Raw genomic sequence first — 26,508 nt, 5'->3', positions numbered from 1 at the left:
TCTCAATTACCATAAGATAAACTGACTAGGTTGTCTGCAAATCCGCCATACCCTATAACTAGGTCATTCACGGTACTTATATTTTGATCGCCTTTTTTAATCCCTTCTTAGTTTTATACTTTCTACTGGGACTGAGGAAGTAGGAGTGGGAAGCTGTGCCAACTCACTGGAGCAGGAGTTCTGGAGCTGGTGACAAGCGGAATCTAGATTCCAGAAGTAGGAATGGGTGACAGCTGGAAAGAAGTAGAAACCAGAGTTAGAGGTTGTAGCTCTTGGTGGAAGACAGGCGTGCACAGCAGAAAGCACGTATTTGGCGAAGGTGCAGGAGAATGCTCTGTGTTGAGAAGGGCATCTTCAGACAAAGGTTTTTATGTAAACACATTCATGAATTGAAAAAGTGCGTTGAGAGAAGTCTGCTCTGGGGACCAACTACACCAGATACACCCCTCCGCAAGGCTGTGACTCCTCAGATTAGAACACCCAGTTTGTTCTCGAGAGAAGAGAGGCCCCTGATGTGCATGTGTTGGAAACGCCTCTGAAGGCCCTGCTACCAGGATTGAGCTTTATCAACTAGTCTTGAGCATTTCCTGTTTTCTTTTATATGCATAGAGTTTAGAAGAACACATTGAAAGGAAAGTTAGGGGGCATTTTGCTATCTGATGGTAGAGTCATTTCTGTGTTCCCCGTTAGACTATCAATTATGCAGAAGTTCGTACTGGCTCATCGTGAGGTCTAGTGGGTGTGAGTGAATTTGAGAATCACCACAATGCTCTTCAGTCATTTCTGTTTCTTTCTTATAACTCCTTTCTGTTTATAGATACATGTTTGGTTTTTCTAGTTCTTTCCATGTCTGTCTGCACGTTTCGATCTTTAGTGTTTCTTTATGGAGGATAATTTGTTGGGGTGAAAAGCATCATTTGCATGGGCTAACATCACACGCAGACCCACCCACCCACCCACCCCCCTCCCCCACACACCCACACACACAGAGTAGCCAACATCCTAGCTTTCCTCTCCGTTGTTGCTGAAATTTGTTCCTTTCCATTGCTTTCTGGCACTCCATTGTTTGAAAACACCACGAGAAGCCTTATCTGTTGGTGAACACAGTTCTCACAGCTTTGGGCTACTGCGTGATATGTTGATGGAAGCAAACACTGCAAATTCACAGGCTTAGCTTTAAAACAAGGCTGGACTTGCAGAGAGCCTGAGCAGCAAGCACACTCTCCTCCCTGCCCCATTGTCTAACATTTTACATGCATGTGGTTCACTTCTCACAGCCCGAAACAGATATGGAGGTATTCCTTCTGTGGACCCTACACTCCATCTCAAATTCATGGCCTCTTCCCTTTTAGTTATTACTGTTGCACTTTATATATCCACACATATGTATATACACAGCATGTAAATACACACACACACACACACACACACACTTATATACAACCTACTGAGTCCCTGGAGAAAACAGATTCTTTCTACCTTAGCAGCTATTGACTGTCTTCATCTAGGTGTAGGGCCTGAAGTCATCCATGTTGTGTTGTCAATTGATGTCATCTGTGCAAATCTTGTTTGGGCAACCATGTTGTTAAGATCTCATAGATGCAGTTCCCTCCCCTATGTAAAGGACACTGTCTCGCCATAGACATCTTGGATCTCTCCTGCTTGCAATCTTTGTCTTCCTTTTCTGGAGTGTGCTTTGAGCCTCAGGCATGGGGGTTGCATTGTAGATGTATCAACTGGGACTGTGAACTCCACAGAAATACATATACGTTCTTATGAACTGAAGCCTGTAGTTGAGCATTCACTTTTTGCTGGGAAGCTTTGTGCATCTGATTATGTGATGTCGTGTTTCCCCACAACATTCTCACAGAAGTCTGCCATATTAGGCGTCCCCTATGCTTCTCTTCCTACTCCTCTCCAAGCATCAGACAACTACTAATCTTTTGGGGGTTGCTTTTAGTTTTACAGAAACAGTATCTCACTCTATAGCCCAGGCTTTTGTGAAACACACTAGGTGGTCCAGTCAGTCTCAAACTTGTGTGAATCCTTCTGTCTCAGCTTCCAAGAATGCTGGAATTACAGGCATGTGCCACAATTCCTGGCCAATCTTTTTACTATCTCTTTGGTGTTATCTTTTCTGATGTCATGCGTTTAAAGCCATAGAGACATAGCCTTTTCAGATGGACATTTTCTCCATCTGATATAGAAACAATATTTTGCCATGTCTTTCCTTGGCTCGATGCATTTATTTTATTTTATTTTTTGGTTTTTTGAGACAGGGTTTTCCTGTAGCTTTGGAACCTGTCCTGGAACTAGCTCTTAGACGAGGTTGGCCTCAAACTCACAGAGATCTACCTGCCTCTGCCTCCCGAGTGTTGGGATTAAAGGTGTGTGTCACCACCGCCCAGCACAATGCATAGTTTTTAAACAATTACTGAACAATATTAGATTGGCTAGATTGATCTCATTTTTGTCTGTTCAACTATGAATGAACCTCAGAGCTATTTCTATGTTTTTAGAATGAGAGTTAAGCCTTCAGGTGACCTCTGTATGCAGCTGTGTATAGCTGCAAGTTGCCAACTCTTCTGGGTAAACACTAAGGCGGGCCATTGCTGAGTTGTATAAGAATGCGTTTGACTGTAGGAAATGCTAGGCTATTTTGCAGCATCTCTGATGTTCTACACTCCCACTAGCAATGGATTTGAGTTCCCATTGCTCCTCAGGCTCAGTACTGTTTGCTGTTGTCAGGAGTCACGGTTTGGGATAATTTTTTTCTAGAAAACTATGTACTAAAACTTAGTCTCCAGCCTGTGACAATACTGTGAGGTGTGGAACCTTGGAGATGAGGGTAGCTGGTGGGAGGAAATTGCTTACTGGGGGCCTATAGCACCTTAAAGGGACTTTTGATTAATACCACTTTTACATCTTAAGTAAGAAACTCCTTCCCACACTGGTTTTATGTGTTGGTGATATTTGTATGTGGTTTTATTATTCTCTCTCTCTCTCTCTCTCTCTCTCTCATTTTTTTTTCTGTGTGCATGTGCACATGCACTCATGTGTGCACATGCATGAGGAAGCCAGAGTTTTACGTTCAGTTTCTCTTTTGAACTTTTGAAACAGAGCCCTTTGTTGAACCTGGATCTCTACTTTCCTAGGCTTCCCCCTGATCAATGATCTTCATTGATTCCCCCTCTCTCTACCCCATGCTGGGGTTACAGATGCTTGTCTTGCACTGCAGACCTAGCTTTTCATGTGGGTTCTGCCAGTCTACTCTCGGGTCCTCAGACTTGTTCACCTGGCACTTTACCTTCTGAACCGTCTCCACGGCTCCTGCACTGATCTTATGAGGCTATTGTTTCCTGTTGTATGAATAGTTTGAAATCACTTCTCCATGCGCCATCGACAAGATGCAATCATGCCTGGCTTTATCCACAAGTGTAACCCCTTCCCCCGCCCCATATCTTCTATTTTATTTTAAATTTATTTATTTATTAAAGATTTCTTCCTTTTCCCCACCACCGCCTCCCATTTCCCTCCCCCTCCCCCAATCAAGTCCCCCTCCCTCCTCAGCCCAAAGAGCAATCACGGTTCCCTGCCCTGTGGGAAGTCCAAGGAACCCCCACCTCCATCCAGGTCAAGTAAGTTGAGCATCCAAACTGCCTAGGCTCCTACAAAGCCAGTACGTGCAGTAGGATCCACTGCACTGCAATTGTTCTTGAGTTCTCAGTAGTCCTCATTGTCGGCTATGTTCAGAGAGTCCGGTTTCATCCCATGCTTTTTCAGACCCAGGCCAGCTGGCCTTGGTGAATTCCCAATAGAACATCCCCATTGTCTCAGTGTGTGGATGCACCCCTTGCGGTCCTGAGTTCCTTGCTCGTGCTCTCTCTCCTTCTGCTCCTGATTTGGACCTTGAGATTTATGTCCGGTGCTCCAATGTGGGTCTCTGTCTATTTTAAACACACTCTTTCTCCTAGATGCTCTCCTAAGTCCTCAGGGGCTTCTTATCAGTCTGTTTCTCTCATCAGTAGACATCCATCTAGTCAATAGTCTCTTGTTTTTCTTCCCTGCCTCACGCTACTCTTTTAGTTTTTATTGAAACCTTATTATCTAGGAAAGTATTTTTTTTTTTACCTTGTTCTTTTAAAAGGGTGTTTGGTATGCTGTTGATCATTTTAATATCCAGATACTTTCTATACTTGTTTGTGGTCTCCAACACACACACACAGATACATAAACACAATCTTGGGTTTGGATTTATCGTATCTTTAGAATCAACTGGAGGAAAGTATAAATAGTTATGATTTAATATTTTTTCAATTTATAAAATTATTCTTCTAATCTTTTACAGTTTATCTGTTTTTATTACATTTTGTAATAAAATTTTATGATTTCTAGTCTTCTTTATAGAAGATCTATTTTGTTAATTTCTGCAAGTTATATTTTAAATGCTATTTTAAGATGTATTTTTATTTTATTTGTAACATTTCATCACTGGTATATATATATATGTATATATATATAATTTCTCTTTATGAATGAAGAAAGCAGAATTTAAAATGATAGGATAAATTGCTTTAAATAGTAATGTAAGTATTTAAGGTGGGAATCCCCCCCCCCGGGGAATGTAGTTCTGCATATATATATATATATATATATATATATATATATATATGCAGAATCGAGCTTTTGGTTTCCCTTGCTCATGTGCTGTCCTGCTAGTGACTGAATGCAGAGTCTTTCATATTCTGACCAGGTGGCTGTCACTGAACCACACTCATTTGTGATTATGTAAGTGCATTTGAAATGAAGCATATTTGTAAAAATTTTAACTTTTTTCTTTAAAAACGTATATATATTAATATATATTTATGGCTATATATATTTATAAATATATATCACATATATTTATATCTTATATTAATTATATTTCATTATATTAATTAGTATATTTTATTATGTGACTATATAATATATATATAATAAAATATATATATATATATATTCATGCCTCAGTTTTTTTGATGACAGTTTTGTTTTTTTATCTCTAGACAGTATATGTCTTACTTATTTTTCATGTTTTGGAAGGCTATGCAGACCATATGTCTATGAATGGTATAACGGGCACTTTGTAGTATGGTTGGTATCATAAACAATGTTTCTCCATCACCACAAACTTAGAGAGAGATTTTTATTTTCACTTTCTCTTTATGAATGAAGAAAGCAGAATTTGAAATGATAGGATAAATTGCTTTAAATAGTAATGTAAGTATTTAAGGTGGGAATCCCCCCCCCCCCCGGGGAATGTGGTTCTGCTTCAGTCTTTTTCTGAGCTCTGGGGTGTCCCCAGCAGTGTTTAGACTGCATAGGACCCCAGGACCTTTGGAAGAAATGAAAGGTCACAAGCTACAGGATGAATAAAGAAAGGCGTTAGTGTGTCTAGCTAGACAGACAAAGGGTTAGGAAGAGGTGTAATAAGGAACTTGATTTTCTGTGTCTGTAAAAAGCACCTGAAATATTCTGGATCAAAATACCAAGCCAATCTGTAACAATTTTATGTCCATATTTATTGAGCCACATGACTCTACCCTGACCAGGCATTCAGTGCTTGGGGCTGAGTGGCACGGGGGATGTGCTGCAATCCAGACCTTCACGTTTGGGCCTGAAAATGCAAAGTGACCGTTGGGATTATTCTCAGACATTTGAAAGGGGCCTACACCTTCCTGTGTGGGAATAAGCACAGTGGGAATAAACACTAGAAACTTGAACATCCGTGTTACCATCCATCCCAGGACTGCACCTGCGGGAAGGCCTGAGCCACTGCCACCAGCTTCTGTTACCAGGAGAGCATGTACCCCCACGGCTCTCCTTTTCACATGGTCTCAGGACCGACCTCAGGTCCTCTCACTTGTGAGAAATCACTTGCTCAGCACTCTCATTCCTATTTCTAACCACTCACGCCTTTATTATATCCCTATCTCCTGCTCACACACACAGGCTGTGTACACAACTCTCCCGACGCTGAATGGAAGGGCTTCTGTTATCTGTCTAGTTCAGACTGAGTGGTCCTAGGTCTCTGGTCATTCTCTGAATTTCCCATCCTTTAAGCAGGAAACGTGGGCACCTCGGCACACAAAGCTCTGAGTAGACCCTTTGCAGGAGGAGTAGCAAAAGCAGGGATCTGAATAGTCAGCTAGTTGTTGCTGCTTCAGTATCTGCAGATTGTCGGGTTCAAGGGTCTCCATTGAGCTTTATGAAGATTGAACTACACCGCCCAGACTGTATTCACAGGATATCATAATACAAAACCCATGTTTGTACCATGCTGTGTTTGTAGGATGTCGTAGCATAGGGAATGATAGCCTTTGGTTTATAACCTGTTTTTCTCCTCATGCCTTTGTCAAGCTCTGTGATCTTTATTATGTTGACATTCTTTTCTTGAAGCCAGTGCTGCCGAAGCTCCCTTCCAGGGCTGTGAGAAGATACTGAGGGGATGTTGGTAGGTGCAGTGCCCGTCAGAGAAGGAAAACAGCGCGTGGCATCTGCTCTGCTTGCAGTGGCAGAGTCTGGAGACTTGTCCCTTGGCATGATGCTCTCCTTATGTGCTTGGTCAGAAGCACTTTTAGATTCAAATTAGCTGTCTAGATTTGTTCTTTTTTGAGGAATTGAAGTCTGCATAATTCAAGCCTTGCTGTGTTATTGGATTGCCTACTTACCACATAAAGAATGAGTATAAGAGCCTTTTGATCTCTAGGCATCAGGTGTTATTTATTAAATAATCAGGTGTCATTTATTATTTTTAGGATATTCAGTGTGTACATATCACCATCTTCTTGTTGGCCTTGTTGGTGACAGGTGTCTTCCGTGGCTTTTCTTTTCTTGAGCACTACAACATTGCATGTGAAACTTTAAGTGCTTTCCCCCCCTAGTACTTTCCAAATGTTTTAAATCTGAAGATTAAAATGATCTTCTTTAGGATATTATTTGGACTTTTTGACTCTCTAAGAGGTTTCTTTTTCAAACCCGGGTATAAAATCTGGTGCATGAATTTATCTCCCGTCTTCTAAAGCCAGCTTTTATGTTTTAAATAGAAAACAAACAGCCACATTCTAGAAAGCACAAGCAAGACCAAAAATAAGATAGTGGGGGAGGCAGAGTTGAAAATACAGCATTTCAAGAGATAATCTGCATACAGTGTTCTCGACAGGCAAATTCTGGGCCTCCGGGAGCTGTCCTGTCCTGCCAGGAGCAGACAATAGGATAGCACGTAGGAGGAGGAAGCCACACATTCATTGTGCACAGTCTTAGGAAGGAGAGAACTTCTAAGCATTAGTTAAAATGCTGGTATGTTTCCAATCTTGCTATAAGGGACCTATGTTGTAGTTACCTTTTCTTTAGATCTATATATTTCATTTCATATGTATGAGTGTTTTGCGTGCACATATGTGTGTGTGCCACATGTACCTGGTGCTGCAGAGATCAGAAGGTTTTCTGGTGCAGGAGAGCCTGTAAGTGGAGTTTCAGATGGCTGTGAGCCACCTTGTGGGTGCTGGGAATTGAATCTAGGTTCCCTCTAAAAGCAACAAGTGCTCTTAACCACTGAGCAAACCTCCAGCCCCAAAGACCTTGGAGATATGCATTCCATCCCTTTTTGATTCTAACTGGCTCAAATCTGGAGAAAGTTTACTAGTCTTTGACACATTCTGAGTTAGTCTAGCTGACATCTAGTAACAACAGTTATTTCAGGTTCCTTTCTATTCACCCTGTGGTGTAGTGGTGCTTACCAGCCCTGAGTTGAGGTGTACTTCATTTGAACGAAGCTGGATTGCTTTTCTATTCTCTTTGATTAGGATATGCCCCAGAGACAGCCAGTGAGGCTTTGTGACTAGTCTGTTTTCTAGTTGTCATCCAAGTCCTTTTGTTCTCCTGAGAATCCAGTCCGCTTAATTTTACCCATAGGGGGGTCCAACCCTGCTACTGAAAGTATAGTCAGTGGACCTATGAACTCGCCACAAATCTAGAAGGTCTAGAAGTGCTGGGGAAATAAGTGTACAAATACAAAGACCTGGACTTGATCCCTAGTGTCCATGTGAACATCCATTTGTAGTAGTTTGTTTGTAGTCCCGATGCTGAAGAGGTAGAGAGGTGTCCTGGAACTCACCAGCCATCCTAGGCTACCCCATGGGTCTCAGATCCCTATGAGAGACTTGGAATCCAAAACCAAAATGGATGTGGCCTAAGGAATGACAATCAAGATTGACACCTGGCCTCTATATGCAGGCATGCAAATGTGCATGTGCACCAGTTTATGCAGGAACATGTACATGTGCATGCACACACAATACACATATACACATGCATTCATCTACACACACGTGCACATCCACATCCACTCATTCATACACATACATAGGCACACACTCATGTGCATGCAGGTGTACATGCGTACACACACACACACACACACACACACACACACACACACTTAGATCAGCACCATCCCAGATGGACTGAAGCAGAACCTGCATTTTTCTAAGTTCCCTGGGAGACTGTTTCCCTGTTCAAATTTGTGAAGAATGGTCTCGAAACACATGGGCCTCCACATAATGGAGCTTTTATTTTTAGTGCCCACCACTAATTGGCAGCGGAGAGAAAAAAACCACTGACTGTTTTTCAAGACTCTCTACTTTCCTTGTCTATAAGATAAGGCTTCCAACCTTGACAAACACCAGAGAGATGAAGGGCAATAGACCATCAGGTGCTCATGTGTTAGTGGGAATTGAAGTCCTGTCCCACAGGGAAGATGCGATGCACGCATGAGAGGGGACACTTCACTGTCAGACAAAATTCACTTGTTTTGTCTCGGGAGATAAGGGAGGTGGGAATAACTCACATGGCTTCTGTTTCCAATGGGGGAGAGATGAGGGATCACTGCTGCCAACCCTCTCAATCTGGTAAGATGAGAAAGATAAATTCGTGCTTTCTATAATGAAAATATAATTCAGAAAAGAACTGCATGTATACAGAAAGGGATGTTAAATTTATTTCACTACAAGGCTAACCTAGAAAGGCAGAAAGATGCTTGGTGGTTCAGAGTACCCCTTGTTGCTTTTGAAGAGGACCTCGGTAGGCTTTCAGCGTCAACATGGGGGCTCACAACTGTCTGCAACTCCAGATCCAGAGGCTCTGATGCCTCTTCTAACCTCTGCTGGCACCAGGCATACATGCACATGGTGCATATACAGACGTGCAAGAAAAACACACACCCACAGAATAAAATAAATATTAGGAAGATATTGAAAGGCTAATTCAGAGAGGCTTACCTGGCAGGGCCTGAACTCCTATAGCAACGGTACAGCCATGCTTGGAGAGGGTGGCCCAGCAGCACTAGAGCAGATACACCATGCAGAGGACTCCTCTCTCCTCTATTTCATGGTCAGGGGCAAGCTGTATTGTCATACATGTGTAGCTTGGGATCCCCTTTATCCAATGTTTCCATTATCACCTGCTTTTGTTATTACTAGATGTTCATTTTATGGTCCTACAACGACCTGAGCACGAGCCACTAACAGCACGAGAAACAATACATATCCCTTGTCGTGGTGTGGACGTGGATGAGTCACAGACAGGTCCCCTGGGTGTCTGGTAACACGCCGCACCTCTCCTAGAACAGAACTCAGTAGAAAGTCACTGGAGCATTTTCTTTGCTCCTGACAGTACCGTCTGCTCATTCATTTTCTATGAGTTCGTGGAGCATTTGAGAATTGTATTATTAGAGTCTGACATTAGTCTTTCAGGTTCCGGTTTCTGCTGAGGGAGAAGAACCAGATGACTGATTTGTTTTTGTTTGTCAGTTGGTCTTTAACTGGACACACCCAGTCCTTACTGGGATGGGATCCTGCTCCTGGATGGGCTGAAGCAAAAGTCCTTATCTTTCAGGCATTGCAGATGGCTTACAGAGAACTGAGTATTATTTTTTACGCACACACACAAGCACACACATACATACACATGTATGCACGTACATGCACACATCTCTGCGCTTGTACACACATGTGCACACACACAGACATGTATGCACACACATGCACACTCACACACACGCACACAGACATGCATACACACATGCACACTCAATACAACGCTCACCCATGCACATGCATGCGCACACACTCACACATGTGCCCATTCTCACACACACACAAAACACGTGTGCACACACATGAACACAGACGTGCATGCACACACAAGCTAATTAATATCTTCATGACTAACAACCCAAAGTTTAAACTAGGTAAAGAGGAAACTCTGTGTATGTGTCAGTGAGGGAGTGTGCAGATATAGCTTCTGATATTTTTAACATAAACATTATTTATTTTACATCCGTATATTAAACATAATAAAAATTATCCAAAAGAAGAAATCCTATTTGTTTTTTTTAATTTGGAGAACATTCTCTGTGCATTCTCATCCCAAACCTCTAAGTTTATTTTTATCTTGACTGATTTATTATCTGTTGAGCCAGATGAATTATCTTGCTATAGTTTTTCCCTGGCATAATTATACATGTAATGTATTAGTGAAAAACAAATTACGCTTTTATCTCTGTCTTTAGTAACTACTGCTTGGTGCGCACGAGGCATCTCAGTGAAACAGTTCTTTATTTAGCTTTTTCATACATTTGCTTATTTCTTAAAACTTGTTCTGTGGATGTTACTTATGAAATAAATACAGTGAGGATTTTTTAGATACAGTGTTACATGGTTGACTGTGAAAAAGAGGGCATAGTCAGTTATGTGTCCATATGCTTGTGACAAGTTCTCAGTGCTAATGGTCTTTATGAACTGTTTGTCGTTGCCTCTGTTTCTGTGAAATAAGATCTTGTACAGAGCCCCAGCTGACCTTGAATTGGATAGCTTCCTCTCTCTACTTCCCAACTGCTAGGATCACAGGGTCTGGCTCCATTTGTTGTTGTTGCTTTTGAAAGACTTTATTCTAGGACTTGGGGTTTCTCTGTAAACATGGCACCTGCTATCATAATGCCTTCTAAGAGCCCACTTTAGCTTTTTCTGCTGTAGTGACATACTCCACACAGCCTCAGATTTATCGCTGGTGGGCTGTAGTTTGCTCACAGAGCTGGGCAACTATCACCACAGCATGACTCGAGAACATTCAGCCCCACAGAAAAAAGATCCTATGCATGGCAGGCGTTCCTCACTCCTGTCTGTGCCCTCGGCTTCCCGGGAGCTTTCTGTCTCCATGAGTTGACTTGTTCTGGATATTTCATATGATAGAACCTGTGGTCTTTTGTGAATGTCTTCTTTTTTAAATAATTAGGATCCCGAGTTGAATCCAGGTTGTAATGTGGTGGGTGATTTAACACTTCATTTTATTAAGTTGCTGGTGAGGGCTTTAGTGTGTGCACACCACATTCCCTTCATCCACTCAGGCACTGATAAAACTTTATGTTCATCTCCTTTTTTTTTCTTCTGAATTATGCTGTTATGAGTACCTATGTACAACTGATGTGAGAATGTGTTTCTCTTTCTCTTTTTAATATAAACGCAGAGTTGGAACTGCAGGGTGCTATTGTCATTGTAACATCTTGAGGACCATCAATCTGCTTTCTACAATGGTAGCTCGCTTTTCATTTCTACTGGTGGTAAAGGAGAGCCTCCATCTCTCCTCATCCTTGACTACTCTTAATGACTGTCTGTCTTCTTTATATTAGCCATCCAGACAAGTATGGCCCAGCATCCCTTAGGCTTTGGGTTTTCATTTCCCTAGTGATTAACAACGAGAATTTCTTTTCTTGAGTTGATTGTCATAAGTTGACTTTTGGTGGTTGCACAATGTACAAGGTCAAAGGTCTATTTTCAGATATATTTTTACACAGTTTCCTCCCTTTTTTGATACCATTGGATTAGGAGACAAAGTAGTTGCTCTGGGTCAGGAGTGGTGGTGCACACCTTTAATCTCAGTACTCAGGAGGTAGAAATAATCGGATCTCTGTGAGTTCTGGGACAGTCTGGTTGACATTGACATCGACAGTTCCAGCTTGCTGAGGCTACACAGTGAGACATTGTCTCAAACAAAAGAAAAAATGCTGTTCTGGCTAACACTTTAAGCCAGTTGTTAGAAAGATTTTGTTTTGTATTGAGGCAAGTATTGAGGATAACTCATAATGACTGCCTGAGGTGAATGAGCAGAAACTCATGCTTAAGGATTTCTAGTCACAGAAGAGTAACTATGATGTGAGCAGAGTCCCTGGGTTCTGGTACTCCTCTGCTGTCCTATGTATCTGTCTCAGACCCCGTTTTGTTCAGTGCCCCTGTGTGATCATACTGTCCATACGGCTCTCTCTGAATTTTCTTTCTCAGCACAGGAGGGGAGACCTAAACACTGAAAGCTTCGTGAGGGAAAGAAAACTCATTGTGTTTATTTATCAAGATACTTTTCAGGAAAAAAAGGAACAAGGAATTGAAATGCTCTATGAGAAACAGAAGTCACACAGAGTCAATATTTCCTTCAGGGCTGCTGCTGTCATTTAAGGTCCCCATGGTTACCTCTGATTGAAAGTCATACCCACTGTAGCCTCACAAGGGGAATACACTGGCTCCTTAGGTCTAGAGGCTCCTAGACACTGGATCCATTCTGATTCTTGGGACGACTCCTGGAAACTTTTAGCTCATATATTTACTTTTTTATTTTTTAAGTAGAAAGCATCCCTGACACCCCAAACAAATGTTCCAGGACTGAGTTTTTGTGGTGTCCACTGGCCTACCTGGGCCATGTGTCTACCCCTTAGTGGTCTTCAGAGGCACATTGCTCTCTAGACTCTGGTGGGCTGAGGCCAGATAGATGTAGTTAAAGGGGGGAAGGTAATATAGTATGGGGTGGGGTGGGAAATGCTGTCTTCTACCACCAGTGAATAGGAAGACTTCTTCCTCAGAAAACACTGGGAGGCACCAGGAAATAGGTGTTCAGACTTTGTGGTAAACATTAGCTTGCAGGGCTTGCCTGTCAGATAACTAACTTGAAGTATTACAGGTTCAGAAATGGAAAAGGATTTTGAACCCAGATGAATTATCTTCTAGCCTAACTCCTAGCCTGATTTGGATGTGAGATGGATCTTGGAGTTGCTATTGAAATGATTTAAGATTTTAGGAGGTATTGAAATGAGAAGTGTGGGATTTGTGTGAGAGAAAAATGTAAATTTTAACGGGCTAGAAGTGGATTGAAATGTCTCCCACAAAATCTTGTAAAATTGAAGTACTATACTGTACTCTCAAAGTCTCCAAGCAATAGGTCAGTATGTGGCCTTACGAGGACACGTTAACAGTTATGCATTAAGAGGTGGTTCGTGGTTTCCTGAGTATCAAAATAGCGTTGTATGAGTGGCCCGACAACAGAGCATCACTGCTTTGCATGTCTGGAGACCGGCAGTCCGAGAGGAAGGTCTGAACAGGACTGCTTGAGGAACACATTGTCTGATGTCCGTCCATGCTTTGGTTTTAACTGGATTTGTGGACACTGTTCTTTTTTAAACAGAAGAAACAAAAGTATCCGAAGATGATGAGATGGAGAAACTCTATAAATCGTTGGAGCAAGCAAGCCTATCTCCTCTCGGGGACCGAAGGCCTTCAACCAAGAAGGAACTGAGAAAGTCTTTTGTCAAGCGGTGCAAAAACCCATCCGTAAATGAGAAACTCCACAAGATCAGAACCTTGAATAGCACATTAAAGGTAAGGCAGTCTCGAACTGTGAAGCCTGGGGGTGGGGGGCAGGAGGGAAGGCAGGCAGAGAATGGCTGGCTGCAGAGAGATTCATAGCCAGCTCAGAGTGCTTCTGTGGGAGGAGGAAAGAGCAGAGTGGGTAGCATCCTCATAGTGGGATGACTCTGGCCTTTGAGAAGCTCTGGGTCGCTCACACAGCAGCATCTGTACATAACAGGCTTCAATTTTACATACAGTCTGTTCAGAGTTTGGATTCCCAAATCACAGATGGCAAGGACTGTGCGTAATTTGGTTCTGTAATTTTGTGTCTAGCACAATACTTGGCTCTAAAAACTTTTTATTGTTTGAGAATTTCATACATGTATGTAATATATCTTGATCAATATCCACCCCATTTTCTCCCTTCTTCCTTTCTCACCACTGCTTCCCCCACTCAACTTTGTGTGCTCTTTCTATTTCTTGTTTTAAAACCCAGCAAGTGTACTTAGTGCTGCCGGTATGTGCATGGGGCAGGACCATCAACTGGAGCACAGGCCCATATCCCTGAAGTAAACTTACTCTCCCTCCCCCTTCAGCAATTGGTCTTTTCAGCTAGGGATGGAACGTATGAGCCCCCTTCTGGGTCCATAATGGGATCTGGGCTGAGCTTGATCTTGTTTGGGTCTTATGCATACAGTTCAGTCACTGTTAGCTTATGTGTTCATGTCCAGAAAGTACTATCTCTCTGCAGACATCCACCATCACTGGCTCTTATGATCTTTTGCTGTTTAGCAACATAGAACATCCTTTGGCAAAAATACACAGTAATAGAGATAAGGATTTCCCCTGACTCCATGTGTGCTACTTGATCTTCTCCTTCTCCTTTTCCTTCTCTCTCTCTTCTCTTCTCTTCTCTTCTCTTCTCTTCTCTTCTCTTCACTTTCTCTTTTGTGACAGGTTTTCTCTGTGTAGCCCTGGATATCCTGGAACTTATTCTATAAGACCAGACTGCCTTGAACTCAGAGATTTGCCTGCCTCTGCCACCCCCCACCCAGTTCTTAGATTAAAGGCATGAGCTACTGTTGCTTGGCCATGGGACTATTTACTAATTGCCAGCTGTAGACACCACAGCCAAGAAGCATGGTGAGAACCAGGCAGTGGAAGGCACACATTCTGTGGTACTAAACCAACAGATGTTGTCACATGGGAATAGGGGACAGGCTGCAGGACTGCACTGAAGCTATTTCCAGAGCTTCCCCTAACAAAGGCTTGCTCACAATAGGAGCATCTTACTTTTACATTTAGACTAAATACCGGCAGGCAGAGGGCAGGGCACTCTGTAGTCATCTTAAATTATCAGAAGATTCATAGGCTCTGAAAAGCCTCACTGGAGCCTGCGATTTAATTCTGAAGTGTGCATGTCTTTTCATGTTAAAAATTTTGAGTTCCCTTTCCAGGAATAAATGTCACCAATCACGAGTATAATATCGAGATAGCTGAATGGGTTATTAGTAGTAAGATGTTCCAGTTATTCAAGAGAAAAACCAAGCACCACAAAAGGCTGCAAAACATGATGTTGGAAAGGACAAGGAGAAGAATGTTTTAGTTCTACGAAGGGACACCTCGCCTCGTTCAGAGCAATTCTCTAATAGTTAATGATGAAAAGCCTTCACTAGCACTCATTTTATGGTGTGTGCAGAGCTGACGAATGTGTTGGGTTCTTCAGTGCAATCTGCGAGAGAAAGTTGGGATTTTACCATCTTGTAGGATGAATGACTTCGTTATTGGAGAGTAATATTTCCTGCATGTTACTGTGTACCAGATACTAGCCTAGGTCACTGTGGCCATGGAGTGGGATGCTCAGGACAATGGAGACAATGGCTAAAATGCAGCACAGTAAGTAGTGTCGTGGGTACAAGCTTTGAAAGCCTTAATGGCCCAGAGGACTGAACTGACTGAGCGTCTAGGCTCATTATGTTTAGCAGGCAGCTGGTCAATCAGTAAGAAGTTTAGAATATGGGTAAAATGAGGGAAAGACCTTCAGGGAGGTGACCATCTACTGAGGGATGATCTGTTTGGTTCAGGTTGGGACCAGCAGGAAGCAGAAGCCAGTGGGGATGTGGGTAGCTCAGGACATGATGGAAGAATACTGCAACTCCAGATTTCATAGAGCAACAGACTGAAGATTCTAGACTTTGACAACACATTCTGTGCTCTAAAAAAAGGATCAAAGGCATTTACCAACCTCTCTGGTTTCCTATGAATTCTTGTTCTTCATAGTTAGGCCATGTGATGGATGACCTCAGTGACTTCTTTTCTCCCAGTAGATTAGGTCTCATGGTTAACGAATGGCCCTGGAGCTTGAGAGCTTCAAGCAAAAAGCATTTATTCTACTAGAATTTCTGTGGATCTATGGTCTGGGCATGGCTTGGGTATGGGATTCTGTAGTAGGAGTGGCGGGCCGCTTCCCGCCGCCCTGCTCCCCGCATGGCTAGCTTTACCTGGAATAATTACACGGAAACTGTATTCTTTTAAACACTGCTTGGCCCATTAGCTCTAGCCTCTTACTGGCTAACTCTCACATCTTGATTAACCCATATCAAATAATCTGTGTAGCACCACGATACCGGTAAGATCTTAACCAGCATCCATCTTGGAGAGGAGAGCTATGGCGACTGTGCCTCACTTCCCTTCTTCCCAGCATTCTCTTCTGCCTACTCTGCCTACCTAATTTTCTGTCCTATCAAAGGCCAAGCAGTTTTCTTTATTAATTAACCAATGAAAGCAACAGATAGACCTCCATCAGGATTCTATCATTAACTCTTGTGAAAGTGTGTTATCAAGGCTGGTCATTTCTCCACTGGGGGATGTCTGCTTCTCCGTCCCCATGTCAGAATTGGCAGCTTCCAGTTTCTTATAGCCTATGGCTCTGAGCACGTCTGATGCTGTATTTCTGATGAGTGGAGGCTGACCTCAGGTTCTTGTTAAGTAGACTTTGTGGGGCGGCTCACAGTCAAGAAGCTGACCTATCCCAGCAAGTGAGACTGTGAAGGGATGGTCACTGGGGACATGGAAGAGAGTGGAACCTGAGCTAGATAGAGGTGGGGTCAGAGAGGACTTACAAAGTAGAAGAAATAACATGGTGCATGAGCATCAGCGAGGATGCCCCAGTGGAGATGGGAGATTGCTGAGTCATAGGAGAGTGTCCTGAGTATGAGAGCAGAAGTCCTGGTCCCCAAGGGGAAAGGGCAGCCTGTGCCCAGAGCACAGATCTTTCATCTGTGCAAGCAGGAAGGAAGGCAGTGTGTGTTCTTGCTGGTGTGGGCAGTGGGTACGAGAAGTTTGGAAATGCTTTTCTGGTTGCTTTCATTTCTTCCAAAAGTACAGAACAAAGTTATCAGCAATGAGTGATGAGGAGGAGGTTTGAAATACAATGAGAAGAGCTTTCTTCTTTTCTAATTGTTGTGTGTGAGAACATGTTCGTGTGTTTGAGTGTGGGAGTGTGTGTTCAACAATGTCTAGGTAGAGGCCAGAGAACCTGTTTGAGACAGGTCTCTGCTCATTTTTGTCTCTTCTGGCTAGCTGGCCTGCTGGCTTCCGGGGACTCACTGTCGGAATACCAGTGTTATGGTTACATGCTCCCATGTATGGCTCTATATGGGCCTCAGGGTCCAAACTCAGGTCTTTATGCTTTTGTGACTAGCATAGGTTTCCTTACATGCTGAGCCTTCTTCCAGCTCAAGGGAGTTTTAAATATTCCTATAGAAAGTTGGAAAGAGAAAGAAGGTTGAGTGTGATTCCTGGTTGACTCTTGGTGACTGTCCTTTCAATCCTCTCTCCTTGGAGAATAGCAGTAGAGGCATGGAGGACCGCTTTATGATTATTAACACATATTAATTAACACCTCATGATTCTGTACTATGTTATATTCTTCACATCTACACACTATGCATTCACCATGGACGTCACCTTTCTGCTCTTGTTTCCTGATGGCCCTTCTGTTCCCAGTCCTTAGCAATTGCTCGTTTACTTTCATGTTGGTTTCTTAAAGGTTTTTCCATCTGAGGGAGATCATGGGATGGCTGTGTTTATTTGGTTTGTTTTCATTTAACCCAATGCCTTCTAGTCCCAGGCCTCAAATGATACTATCCCATTCTTCATTATGGCTGGACATAGTCAGGCATTCAATAAGTATTAGGAGAGTGTGTACTGTACGTCAGTCATTCTTTCATGCATGGGAGGTCAGTGGTCCTGTCAGACAAACATGCTGGTCCTCACGGGGCTTTCAGTTCAGAAGAGGAAGACAGAAGTGTGACCTCACTGACATTTTAGGATGAAAATGATGATTGGTGGTCTTGAACTTGAGATGAGAGCAGTGAGCATGACCGTGAGTGACATTTGAGCTGTGCATGTGCTTCCATGGGCGTGGGCAGAGATGGGTCCAATGGTGGAATGGAACTTACTGTCAACATGCCACTTGGCATTGTGTTATGAGCCAAGACTATAAGAAGGGAGGAAATGTATTTTTGGCCATCTTATTTAGGCTTCATTAGTGAATTAACCAATTGTGTGTGTGCATGGTTCATGTGGAGGCCAGAGGAAGAGGTGAGATGTTCCAACTTTTTGAGTCGAGGCCATTCGTTGAATCAGAAGGGACCTTTCTGTGAGACTGATTGTTCCAGGAGCCCTCTGGATCCTCCTGTCTCTGCCCCCACTGAAGTTCTGAAATTACAGGCACACGCAACTATCCTGGCCTTTTATGTGGGTGTAAGTGGTTCAAACTCTGAGTGTTCTAGTTAAGGCTACTATTGCTGTGATGAAACACTATGATATCAATTGGGGCTCCCTCCTTTTCTGATAACTCTACTTTGCACCAAATTGTCATAAAACTAGCTAATGCACAAACACTCAAGATTGCACAGCAAGGTGCCATTACCGATAGCGCCATCTCTCCAGTCTCTTTTAGGCTTTGGGGGCAGATGTCTAGGGGACAGTGAATGCTGAGCTCTGCATTGGATGGCAGGAGAGTATGAACATAAGACTGTGTGGTTCAAGCTGGGGGCTCCCAGTTTTCCACTGATCACGCTAGCTGGCACTAAGTCTAAGCTAAGGAATGTAGTAATAAGGGCGGCAGGGCTGCGTCCCCAGCACCCCGGCTGCCTGGCTAGCTTATGCCCGAAATAACAACACACAAACTGTATTCATTTAAACACTGCTTGGCTCTTTAGCCCTAGCCCTTACTGGCTAATTCTGATATCCCGATCAACCCATCTCTAATAATCTGTGAGTACTGGTCTTAGTGAGCACCGGTTTTACCGGGAAGATTCTAGCCTAAGTCCATCCTGAGTCGGAGCTTCATCACGTGCATCTTCCCTGGAGCGGGGAGCATGGCGTCTCTCTGAGGCGTCTGCTCCCGAGAGGAGAGCTGTGGAGTCTGAGCTCACTTCCTCTTCCTCCCAGCGTTCTGTTCTGTTTACTCCTCCCACCTCTCTTCTAACCAATGAGGGCCAAGCAGTTTCTTTTTATTTAATCAATGACCTTCCTCCATCAAAGGAAGGTGCTCCGGAGAGCTGAGCCTTCAGGAGGTATGAACCAGCATTGTGAGGGTGAGCAAATTCGGGGCAGGCACTGGGCCTGTGTGACTTATTGGACTGCACATGCCCAGTTAGCACCATGGTTGCAGAGATGGAAAAAAAAAAGCCATTTGGGATCAAATTATTCTAAGAATGCAGTGTTAGGCCCAATCCTCTGCTCAGGCTTCCTCTTGCAGATACCAACAGACACTCTACCCAGACATACCAACAGACACTCTACCCAGACATTGTAAGGCCCTGGCTAACAGACAGGATATCTTACCTGAGAAATGAATTAACATCGAAGCGGGCATTAACAATATTGGTATTGGTGCTATACACATGCTCTTTGTCACCCCCTCCCTGCCTTCTGTCTGGGATTTAGACCTGCAGCCTCCTGCTGAGAACTCCCCTGTCCTCCGGGAGCTATAAAAAGAGAATTACACTTCTCCCACATAGGCTCTGGTTCCTTTCAGTGAACCCTCCAAACTGTCTCTCTGATGGTGCCAGAATCCCTACCATGCAGTTGCTCCGTCTATCTGTCTGTCCATGGTATTGTAAATCTCCTAATAAACTCTGTAGTCCCTTGTAACCTGTCCCAGTGTCATCCCGAAACACCCAGACCCCGAGCAAACCTAACAATTGCCAGGGCTGAGTGATCCACCTCTTTATTGATCCTGATCATAATTTTACTCTGTTCTCTTACTTAAAATGTGAATGACTGATTGCCAGTGAAATGAGGACACAGCACTGATCTTTTATCTTGGCACACATACTGTTTTGGTGGAAGTTAGGCGTCTCATCTTTGAATAAAAAAGGAAACCATATTTTCATATATAAATAAGCATGTTAATAGAATATAACTTACTAAAATAATTTTAAAAATCTACAAAATTTAAAAACATATATTTTGTGACCTTATGCCTCAGGTCAACGGCTATGTTCCAGTTTTACTTAGTGAAATCAGGATGATCAGTGAAGAACCCGTGTGTACAACTAACTAAACTTCAGGGTATGCCAGCACCCGGTGACACACGCAGATAGAGTCACCTTAAGTGTGGAGTAATAGATGGGTCAGGGCGGACCAGCCTAGAAGACAGACTGTCTGGCTCTTTCACTAACTTGGGGGTGAATATATACAGCTTCTAGGTGGCTCCCATGTGCGAAGAGATATTGTGTCAGACCTCAGTCATGTTGCGAGATTAAGAATATTAATGGGCAAAACCACTCCAGTTGTGCTGCATCAGATAGGGCCATGTCTCTGGGAAAGGGCTGAGGAAGTTGACTCACCGAAGTTCAGATACACATGTCCTCATTGATGCCCCTTTCCTTCCTGTTTTCTTCTTGGCCAGTGCAAAGAACATGATCTGGCCATGATTAACCAACTGCTGGATGATCCGAAGCTGACAGCCAGGAAGTACAGGGAGTGGAAGGTCATGAACACACTGCTGATCCAGGACATCTATCAGCAGCAGCAGGTACCTCAGGACCCTGAAGACACCTCCCAGGAACTCAAGAACCCCAGCTCTTCTGACTGTGTTGAAAAGTCTCTTTGAGCAGAAGCCAGGACTGCTTCCTTTCTTGTTCCTGTGCTATTCTCCAAGACGCTGCCAGGGCAGACATTTTGCTTACAAGGAAACCCCAAACCCAGCTCCTGAGGCATCCTCCCTTTCTTCGGAGGATGCGACCAGGGTGAAGCCAGTTCTGATGCAGTGGGAGACCTGGCTTCCGTGTGTTGCATCCATCGATACTGGAGTTATGGAGTTCATCTGAGCAGGCGTATCTTCTGTGCTCCTTCTGGGAGCTGCTAGGAATGCTAGGCTCTAGGGGAGATGTGGAAGGGGTAACCCCTCTTTTGCTTTCAAGAGAATTGCAACCTAACATAGATAAGAGGCCCAATTTTACTATGGATAATAACTCATTGGGACATTCTGTTTACAAAGAAGCTTGGAGGACTGCCTTTGGTGGGCAGCAGAGTTTGAGTAGAGGGGTCTCTTCCACAGTAGCTGCTGGAACTGGACATGTGTTGGCATTTGTGGAACACAAGACTCTTCTTACCTTTGGTACAGAGAGCAGTGCCTTTTGGATTTGTTGAGTGCTTATTTGAAGAGTATGGCCTGGTGGGGTGGAGAGTGGGGAGCCCACGGAGGAGGCAAGCTTTCTGTTCCACTCAGAGGACAATTTCAAATGTTCATATGCTTTGCCTAGGGTGTGTGTGGGGGATCTGATTAAAGTGTCCCTTCCTTCCAAAGTCTAGGAGACAGACCATCACAAGACAGTTGGAGACCTTTGTCCTCCACCCCCAGATTCTCAGAACAGTGGTAGGAGATTGTAATACCCACTGCCAGGAATGTTATACTGTGTTCATACCAGGCTGTGGTATGAATTTCTATCCAGCTTTCCTGGGATCCAAATTCACAAGGTTATTTCTGAATTGTCCTGAACTTGGAAAAAAACCTAGACCCACAAAACAACAAGAAGACAGTTAAGCAGGATTGCTTTATTTTTGTAAGTTTGTGTGTCATATAGTGTGAGATGTGAATAGCTATCTATGTTTCTTATTTAAATATATTTATAGAAGTGCAAGTCATAGTGTTTTAAAAGACTACTATTATGTGTTGTTCAATATATATATATATATATATATTCTAGAAGCATATCATTTTTGCTTGAGAAAAATAGGCATACTAGTGACTTACTGAAGTTGTGTTGCACTATGATTCGTGAGGAATGCTCAGGAAATCTCATGAGAAAACTATGGGAGCATGTATTGATATTCATTTCTGAATAATGAATATCATTTTTCTGAATGCTTTCTTTCTATTATTGTCCCCCAGCCAGCTCCAGAGCTCTTAAATTTCAATGTTTCTTGCACATCATTTTCTTAACTTGCACCTTAGACTAGCTTGTCTCCTCATAAAGTTCAGGGTTTATGACATTTATGCCGTACATTGTAGACCCAAAGGAACATATCTCATGAAATCTTGACCCAAATGAAATATAAGCAATACAATTCCCAACTAAATATTAATCAAAATTAAGGTTTGTTGTTAAAGAAATCCCATGGAGAAACAATATATTAGTCACAATGACATCTTCTCTTCATAAAAATAACCATTATTTGAGTCCAGATATAAAATAAATAAATAAATTACATAACATAACCACAGTTCACTAAGAACCCTTCCTAGTCTCACCTGCCCTTTGCAAATTGTTGACTAACATATTCCTATCATAGCATCAAATATGGCTTGACAGATTCAAGTAGAAGTAGTCACCCAATCTATATCTACAAATTAAATGTAGAGAATCATTTCATATTTCCCTGTATATTATCAAGACTTTTTGTACACCAGAATGAAAAAATAATCCTTGCCTCAAGGAAGGAAAAGTTAATCAAGAAGCAAAGAAGAACTAGAAGATTCACTAAGTTGTGAGATAAAGTCTCAGGATGAGATGGAAAAGGACACCCTGGGTCTTCCACACGGATAATATACCGAGAGGCTAATGCCTCAACCTCAGGACATCACTGTTGATTCTTCCTGTGGCTAGCAGCTGTTAGGAGGGCAGTACTTTGGGACTCACAGTGTAAGGAATTATCGAAGAAAAGCGAATTAACAATGGAGCAAATGTTAACCTGGGAAAAGTATTCATCCACGTCTTCTATTCACAATATGAATCTACACACTTCCATCCACCCCTGACCCTCCCCTCAAGTTGAAGCTCCAAACACTTTTTATCAGGACTGATTGCTATTTTAAATGCTTTACTTTGGCTTCTCATTTAACTGACCTTTGCATGCAAATTCCTTTAATAACACTTAGATCTAAAGGCAAAATTAGTCCATGAAATCCCTTGACCAATCTGTAGGGTTATTTTTCAAAGTAACTTCAAAAAGGCCAAAGGAGAAATTTCTGCTTTGATAGTTGACCCTGACCTGTAGATTGTTCCCCAGTCACTCTCCCTTGTGCCCTGGGCTCCCAGACATGAATCAACCACTCTCTGTTTCTAATTTTGTAAATAAATACCTTTTCACTTTGTGCTGGGTTCAGTTAGGAAGTAGGGATATGTGCTCCTGTGGGTATGCAGTCTCAGCTGTGATCACTAGAGGAGGGTGAGGACGGGGGGGGGGGGGGAGTAGAAGAGCCATGAATGACGCTTCTAGAGCCCCCCAGTGCAGAAGAAACCATGATGAGCTCTCCCTTGGTCTCAAATCTCTTCTCTGGTTCAAGAGATTTGGGAAAAGCAGATCTCCTTTAGTTCATTGATGGGAAATGGATTATAGATAGTTAATGGGGCCCCAGAGGAGGCTGTTGGCCTGTGTCCGTGGAAGGTACCAGAACCACGGCTGCTCAGGACCCCAGTGATGGATCTTCGAGCACAAGTCTTTCCAAACCTGTGGCACTAGTTAGGGGTTAAGTTTCTCCAGAGGAGGAGGATTTTTCTCAGTCCTTTTCTGAAGATCCAGGCAAGAGGTTGTTAACATACATGGATCCCATATTTTTCCAGCGTTTGGAGGATGCCCGTAGTTCTTAGTTTGGCCAGTAGCTTTAATCTGAAACTGGAATCAGAGTCCCAGAAAGATTCCAGAGCAAACAATTGCTAGGATTCCGACGAGCTGGTTGAGAGAGAGGTCAGGTTCAGAGTCAGATTCAGTTTGAATTCAAGCCTTAAGTTTACATAGCATTTTGTGGTTTGTAAATTGTGTGATCCAGACCCCCTTCCCTGCATCCTACCAACCCATAGGCTCATCAGGATGACTGTGAACTGTGGGTAGAGTGAAATGCCTGGCTCAAAGCCTCAAGTGGTACAGCCAGACTCTGAGTTTGACTTCTGGCTCTGTCAGCCTTCACTGTTGAGGAAATCATTGTCAGAGCACAGCCTGCTGGGGAACAAGAGGTCTGATGAGGCTCCTGTGTCCTTCACAACAGGCTTGGCATACCTGGCTGTGATGGCAATGGCTTTTGCTGAATCCCTAGGGACTCTGCTGTGAGCACTCCCTCTCAAAAGGTCCTGTTGCCTTGCCTCTGTGTTCTCCAAGGATTGGGAGTGACCTGACGGTTGTGTTTCTTTTCTTCCCATCAACACTAGGTTACTACTGTGAGAACTTTAGAGCCGGAGGGAAGAGGAATCTTTAAAGAGATAAAAAGGGCTTGTTTTTAAAAATTTTTTATTTACCTTTTCCTTTTGAGCCCAATTGTGTCAGCTATCAAAGAGTTAGTGTTTAGGAGTGTGTCCCCTGTTTTCAGTTCTCACTTTCTCCTCAGCTCTTGTATTATAGGGAAGCTTGTTTCCTCAGGGAGTCTTCAGGTCATATTGTCACAGAGATGAAACAAATTAAAGGAAAAATATTTTTTAAGTCTTTTGAGGAGAGGCACTCTACCAGTGAAAGCCATAGTTAATTTTATGGACACAGACTTCTTTGTAAAAAAATAAAGAAAATATTTTGATATAGCAATACAAAAAATTTAGGCACAGAGGGTGGCTGTCCAAATGTCACATTATATTGAAGAGCTGCTGTGTCCAAATGCAGTTTTAGAATGTATTTTTATTTCCGGCTAACAGAATGGAATATATGAAGGAAATTTCCAATTTATTTCCCCTCAAACACTTCTGTATATTCACCCCCAAGAGAAATTCAGTCCTAGATATATGGACTGGCTACCTGCCTAAGGGTTTGTGACACATAACAGTAAAAGCCCCTTATACTAGATTTTTTTTTTTTTTAGTCTCTGTGAAATGGGTGGGGGAGGGAATTCACAGAAAGCCAGGCCACACAAGGTCATGTGGTAGAGCACATTAAAATGGATTTTGCATTTAAAAAAGATTTCCATATCTCTCATTGTGAAGATACATAATTGCTCTGTGCTGTTGTCTCTTTAGCTTTAGTCCAAAGGGAAGCATGCCCCGTGGAGACATTTAACATCCTCTAATAAAAACCATGGTTGAGGTTTCCACATATGTTCTGATGTTTGCATGGTGGGGATGGGGTTCAACAGTGCATGGTTCTGGGGCCAGATGTTGATGTGGGATTGCTATCTTAACTGTTATTGTGCTTTTGGTCCTTGTCGTCAATCTGTTTCGACTAAACTAAAAACACAGGCATGCCTCATTTCTCCTGTCCCCGGCTCCCGGGATAACTTGTAAGATAACGATAAAAGCAAACCGTCTAGTAAAATGGTATGGATCAAGACAAGCTGCACGACTGTTGTTGATTTTCTGCCGTGCATTATCGCCTCCTCTTTGAAAACTAAAAGAAAGTAAACAATCCCAAACCCAGCAGACACACTAACAGCAACCCAGAATGCTACCCTGAAGATGGGTTTTGCTCTTCAACAAAGGTAATTGCGCCCTCTGGTGACCATGATAAAGATAACAGATTCCGGAGTTGATGGGATTTTAAAATGAAAAGATAATTTTATGTTGGGGACTTATTTCTACATGAACTTTTGTGGTCTTTGTCAATGCCTTTCATTTTACAGGCCTATCAGTATAAATATTTAAAAAGGTGTCACTGCCCATGAAATTTGGCTTGTCTATTCGATAACATTATTGACCATCCACATTATTTAGAGAATTTTTAAAAACAGATTTACAAGACATACAAGCTTATTAAAATACGAACTAAGAACATATTAAAAATAGGACAGACTGAGTTCCACTTTTCCCCATCGACCCCAGGAAGCTGGCCTGCATTTCCACCTGTTTCACACATCTGGGGTTGCAGTGTCCACAGATGGTGCCGTTTCCCGTTTCTCTTCCCCTCCTGCAGCTCTTTCCTTTTCCAATTGAGTTCCATTCTTACTCAGCTTCATCCTAAGTATTTCTAAGCATTCTTCCCCCAGCCCCACACAACCAGAAACAGTAAAGTTATTTTAGCTCAGAAGGATCTCGACTGGGGATGTAGCTCACAAGTAGAGTGCTTGCCCGGCGAGTGTGAGGGCCTGGGTCTAATTCCCCTGCATAAAGTGGGCATGAGCGGGGACAACATGATGATGGGAGGCTCAGGAGTTCATTTGTTATCCTCTGCGTTGGAATAGAACCTGGATCACACGATACCCCGGCTCCACGAAAAGAAAAAAAAAGGTATTAACAAAAGGCATAGGAAAAAGATTAGCCAATGGCGTAGTTACACGGATGTTTCTAGAACAACCTCTGGGTTTCCGAGTGCTGCTGTAGCAGAGCATCAGCATTAACGGCTCACACATGCTCGTTCCCTTACA

General features: G+C 42.9%; 1 protein-coding gene across 3 annotated transcripts in view; it reads left to right on the top strand.

The window, feature by feature from the left end:
* Nucleotides 1-25,475, top strand: part of Ipcef1 (interaction protein for cytohesin exchange factors 1) — a 70,930-nt gene extending 45,455 nt beyond the window's left edge. For all 3 annotated transcript variants that reach the window (XM_041680214.1, XM_041680212.1, XM_041680213.1), the window contains exons 8-9: nt 13,549-13,742; nt 20,638-25,475. In XM_041680214.1, coding sequence (XP_041536148.1) covers nt 13,549-13,742; nt 20,638-20,841 — 398 coding nt within the window. In that variant the 3' untranslated portion in view covers nt 20,842-25,475. The remainder of the gene's footprint in view (nt 1-13,548; nt 13,743-20,637) is intronic.
* The last annotated feature ends 1,033 nt before the right edge of the window (nt 25,476-26,508 follow it).

The sequence above is a fragment of the Microtus oregoni genome, unplaced genomic scaffold, assembly GCF_018167655.1.
Source record: "Microtus oregoni isolate MIOR12 unplaced genomic scaffold, Mior012 000033F_ref0000390, whole genome shotgun sequence".
Taxonomy (NCBI): domain Eukaryota; kingdom Metazoa; phylum Chordata; class Mammalia; order Rodentia; family Cricetidae; genus Microtus; species Microtus oregoni.
Note: the sequence above shows the minus strand (reverse complement) of the source record. Positions and strands in the feature narration are given on the sequence as shown.